Consider the following 5,548-nt stretch of genomic DNA (forward strand, 5'->3'; position numbering starts at 1 on the left):
ACATTTATATCAGCTAGACAATGACAACAACTAATTTAGCACAGACACCATACAGTAGGGGGGAGTTGTTTACAAGTAATCTGAATGGTTGTCAGGTTGGATCAAATCTTGAAAATGGGTAAGATACCTTTCTAATCCACACTGATTCGACTTACATGCATCCTTAATGTATTTACTGCAATTTCACTTCGAGACAAGGCAAGGGGAGATAAAGATAAGGAAAGACAAAAAGAACTTGACATCCAGTCTTACAGCCTTGTACATTTCTTGCTGCTTTGAGGACTTGTTACCGGAGTCACTCTCTGATTAGGTTGGTTTTTGCCAGGAATGTTTTGCAGATTGAGCCATGATTTTTCTTGTGTTTTTCTTTTTCTTGGTCTGTTTTAGGGTTGTTTGTCTTTTTCATTTTTGGGTTGTCACTGTACAAATACTCTAAATAGAATTTGTGCTCACTACTACTTTTTACTTTCTACTGCTGTGTAACACACAAAGGAAATCTTTACATTGTTAATTCTCTCATTTGAAAATTCAATAAAAAGATCATTGATTTCAAAAAAGAATCTTGCAAATGGTTTGCTCAGCTGTGTATGACTGGGAGTTAAGACTACAGCGCCATCATGTGTTGCTGTGCAGTAAGTTAAACCTAACAATATCTCTGTTAGTCCAGATAGTTCACTCCCTTTGTCCTGCCATTATGTAAGCTGTCTTCAACCTACAAGTGTATTAACATCTTAATGTTACTTAACTACTAAATCTCCAGCTGCGCATGCGCCCTGCACTTCAATCATACACTGTTTTCTGTGCTTTAAAGTAATATTTTAAATCACATCATCATTTTGTGTGAATGTGGAGTTGGATATTGTCCACCGGGATTTAGACGAAGGAGGAAGTCTGCGCGACTGAACCCTCTTACAAGAACTCTCTGCTTAATCTCGGGTATTCTCGCGATATTATCCCAAGGGGCGTTCAGGTCGTCTTGTAACTGTCACGTTGCAGTGTTGAATCTCGTTAACAGCATAAAAGCAAATAGCAGACAACCGCGACTGTTACTCTCGACACGTTTCCTCGTCCTGCTCCTCCTTGGAAGGACTTTAACTGGGACTTGACAAACCAGCTGCGCCGCTATAAGGTATTGTTGTTGTTGTTCTAATGCAAGTTTGCTAGTGCTGTTTACAAGCGTTTCTGTTTTTTTTGGTTTGTTTTTACATTTTTTGCTGTGTTAAATAACAGCAGGTTAGAATTTAAATAGACGCTAATTTAGTTGTTAAAATGAGTCGTTGTTTCTCTGTGGAAAAGTCTTTCAGTTAATAAAGAGTTTATCGTGAAAGTATTCAAGAACAATAAAAGTTTAACATGGAAATGTGTTTTATTATAAGGAGTATATAAAAAAAGGGGGCGTGTTACTCAATAGAAGTTAGTGGAACTTAAGTTTTAGGACATGGTGTTCATTTTTTATGCTGTACTTTTCTCTTACATTTAACAGTTGCCTTGCTATGACAAGTCATTGTGTGTCTAACTAAAAAATACCAAGGTCAGTTTTGAATCTTACATGCAAAACACTGAGTAACAGTGACTACTTACTCAGTAGTTGCACAAACTGGGTGAGTTCAGTCGGTGAACTCTGGTCAAGTGGGCGGCAATAATGCAGAGTCACTGATGACACCATGTGAGCGCTTAATTTGTAATCTTCCACTTAATCTATGACTATTTTTAATTCCCATTGACCTTATTCAGTCCATACAGACATTTTATTCATGGTGTGGATCATTTTAGGAAGGCATACTATTGGATTTTTGCAGATTTGATTTGATTTTTTTTTTTGGTAATTACAGAAAACATCTTATCTAGTGGTGCAATTACGGTGCTATCATGCCTCATCTTATCATGATGGCCCACGAGCAGATACAGGCAGAGAATACAGTGCTTCACTAAGCCTGAGCTTACATTGTATACTTGCCGTATTTACTTTTATGTCCCATTTTCAAACAAAAATGGAAACTTGTAGCTCGCAAGCATTATCCGCCTCCTAGTGCTCATTCTGGATTTGATGCAGATGATTAATTTTATCAGCCAGTACCGATTATGAATCCGATGTAATCATGCACTTGTAATGTTTTTCAGCCTACGCGTTGTACTCGAGCTGACTGCATACTGTACGTACTGTTGATTCCTCCCCCAGAGAAGATGTCCCTCTCTGGCTGGGTGTGTGTAGTTACAGGTGCCTCCAGGGGTATTGGCAGAGGAATAGCTCTCCAGCTGTCTGAGGCGGGAGCTACCGTCTACATCACGGGACGCCAGGAGAAGACTCTGAAGGAAACTGCTGCACAGGTGAATTTAACAGCTTGCTCTTTTTTTTTTAATACAGTGGTTAAATTAGAAAATGGATGTTTGAAAAGGCAATCTCTGACAGCGATGGCATTTGTGGGTGACCAGTTGACGAAGCTCCAAAGTCTTTGTCCAGTGGATGTCTTAGAAAATGCTGCATCTGTTTACTTTCTGCTCACTAGTCGCGTTTCAGGATGATGTCTTTACTCTAAACACAGGTGAACGAGAGAGGTGGGAGGTGTCTGCCCGCTGTCTGTGATTCTACGAAATGTGAAGACATCGAGCAGCTGTTTGACCGGGTCAAACGTGAGCAGAATGGCAGACTGGATATGCTGGTTAATAATGCCTACGCAGGAGTACAGGTTGGCATCACTACTGCCCAAACAAGAAACAGTTGTTGGTGTTTCACAGATTTAATACAGTGAATTGAACATGTAACTGTGAATTTTAGCTTGATATGTCAAATATTTATATATATATATTGAATTGCATGTTAAATCCAGTTCTGCACATTTTCATGCATTTTAATTTGGGGCTGTGTGTGAATGGTAATATCTCAGGATCTATTAATTAATAACTATTATTACTGTTATTTCCCATTGCAGAAGTCAACCAGTGATATTTTCTGAAGCATATGTAGTTGCATGCTACATGCATGAAGTTATTTTTGCTGAACTTTCATAACTGCGTAGCAGACAGTTTGAGCCCAGTAGGATACAGAGTTTTGGAGTTTCAAAATGGTTCTGTCAGTAGAAATTAGAAATGTAAAGTTTTTAACATGGGAATGTTTTAGAGCAGAAGGTCCCTGATGATCTGAACATGTTGTGTAACTCCAGGATATCTTTGATAACATGGGGAAGAAGTTCTGGGAAACTGATCCATCTATCTGGGATTCCATCAACAACGCAGGACTCAGGTATCATATTCTTTCCTGCTTCATGTTGTCTCATGAGTTCACTGAGTCATTGAGAGCAAACTCGTCTATCCAGACATCAGATGTCACTAAACTTGTTTTTGTCCGTTTTTAGTTTATAAACCATAACAACACAACCAAGAAACTGTGAGGGATATAAAATGTAGCCATTTGTATTTTACGATTTGAAAACTGAGACTGAAACTTTTTGACTTATTTCAGTTTTTCCTCATTTGGCAGGGGTCACTATTTTTTCTCAGTTTATGCGGCCCGGTTGATGGTTGCTCAAGGTCGAGGTTTGATAGTGACCATTTCATCTTTTGGAGGAATGCGGTACCTCTTCAACGTGCCATATGGTGTTGGTAAAGCCGCAGTAAGTTGCCTTCACATTGAGATTTATGTCACTGCGACCCAGTATGTGTGCTGCACAATTACATCTAAATACTATACTTGACAGTATCTTCTCTCATATCTTGTCAATGTAATAAGAACCTACTTTGTTTGCGTTTTGCTTCCAGTGTGACAGGCTGGCAGCAGACACGGCTGTCGAGCTAAAAAGCAGAGGAGTGGCTTCTGTCAGCCTGTGGCCAGGAGCGGTACAAACCGAGCTAATAACTCAGATGGTACTGGAGAAAGAGACACCACAGGGTATAAATCCGAAGGTAAACTCACGTCTAACAGCAAAACCTTCTTCATGGTAGCGACTTCTGTTTTATCCTAAATCTTTGGATTTTCTTTTCTTCAGTTTAAAGAAGTCTTTGCCGACGGAGAAACCACAGAGCTGAGCGGGAAGTGCATTGTCAACCTGGCAAAAGGTAGGACGAGACTGAAAATAGTGTTCACCTCAAAATCAGATTGATGAGAGGAAAGTGAAGTGGCATGAACAACTCAACTGCAGTCCAGTAAATGTCAGCCAAAAAAGGCTTTATTAGAGTGAACAGTTCAGTGACTGTGTGCATGTTTTTGATCTGCACATCCTAACACGCTTCATGAAACTGATGCACCACATACCGGTCCAGATAAGTCTTTCAGTGAGTTTTGGTTTCTCTTTTTGCCTTCAAGATAAAAATCTGATGTCACTGACTGGGAAAATACTCATGACTTGTGATCTGGCAAGGCGCTATGGAATAAAGGACGTTGACGGTAAATTTGTAATTCTTTTCCCTTTTTTTAAGATTTGCAGAATACAGACCTTAAACGTGTCACTGAATGCAGTCAACTCTAATATTTAGTGTATTTGTTTCTTTGCAGGCCGGAGTGTGGCTGACTACACATCCATAAAATACCTCCTGAGCCAGGCGCCGTATCTCTCCTGGCTCTCGGTTGTTGTCCCCTCTTTCATTCGCCTGCCACGCTTTGTGCTCACTCTGGCAAATAGCCGGTTCTAAAGGTTCCCTGCGTCAGTCCTCACATGGCAGGGTAATTCATTTCAGTGGTTTAACCATCACGAATGGCTAAAGCGTGACAAGAGGATTTGGACCCAACATTATTTTTGAAGGAGTATTTATCCAGTGCGTATACTCATACACATTCCAGCTACAGAGCTTAACTCTTTTGATTCAGTGAAGTTTGAAGTAAACAAGGTATGCATGAAGGATGTCCTCACATACTGTCTGTATTTAACATGAACACTAAAGCCAGCTGTAGGTGAAGCAACACAATGTGAAAAACTGCAATTTCTTGTTATAACTACATTCAGTGTCATTTTGCTAATTACTGCACAGATAACAAAGGAATTTAAAACAGATGAAGAAGCATTTTGCACTTATTTTTGCATTCGTGAAATTTGTATTAAATCTGTATACTCACACACCACTACTGCTAACACATGGTTAAATAAAACAATGCAAACCTGATGCTGTTTACATTTCCTTTTTTCAAATTAACAGAACTAAACAAAAAGGTTTCTAGTTTTTCTACCAATTGTTTGCCATAACTGAGATATAATGACTGATTGGTTAAAGGATTCCAGTGAACATCAAGCATTAGACCTCATGATGTTAACAGGTGCAGATGTTTTATGTGCTTAAAGACAATCATGATCACAATAAGCAGTGAGCACTGTGGCCGAATATTTCCACTTTTAAACTGCAATGTACTGATGATTGTCTCACGAGCACAAATTCAGACTTCCTCTGTTTCATACATGAAAAACCTAAAGAGCAAATTCTGTCAGCTTGCTAAGGGGAATCAGTTTCTGCGTCAAACAAGTTGAGCAATTTAAAACTCTTTTAATTATTCTGATTTGTAGTTTATTTGTGTTTTTTTGCTTCTGTGTTTAATTGCTGGTTCCAGTTTATTTTCCTGTAT

At 39.1% G+C, this 5,548-nt stretch overlaps 1 protein-coding gene across 1 annotated transcript; it reads left to right on the plus strand.

Annotated features, from left to right (window-relative positions):
- Positions 1–997: 997 nt before the first annotated feature.
- On the plus strand, positions 998–5,094 carry dhrs1 (dehydrogenase/reductase (SDR family) member 1). Its single transcript, XM_008286012.1, has 9 exons — positions 998–1,129; positions 2,180–2,328; positions 2,544–2,687; positions 3,162–3,241; positions 3,479–3,611; positions 3,757–3,900; positions 3,984–4,053; positions 4,301–4,381; positions 4,490–5,094. Exons 2-9 carry the CDS (start codon positions 2,185–2,187, stop codon positions 4,624–4,626), a joined length of 933 nt encoding a protein of 310 aa, XP_008284234.1. The 5' UTR covers positions 998–1,129; positions 2,180–2,184; the 3' UTR covers positions 4,627–5,094.
- Positions 5,095–5,548: the final 454 nt, after the last annotated feature.

This window comes from Stegastes partitus, unplaced genomic scaffold, assembly GCF_000690725.1.
Source record: "Stegastes partitus isolate 25-593 unplaced genomic scaffold, Stegastes_partitus-1.0.2 Scaffold425, whole genome shotgun sequence".
NCBI lineage: Eukaryota > Metazoa > Chordata > Actinopteri > Pomacentridae > Stegastes > Stegastes partitus.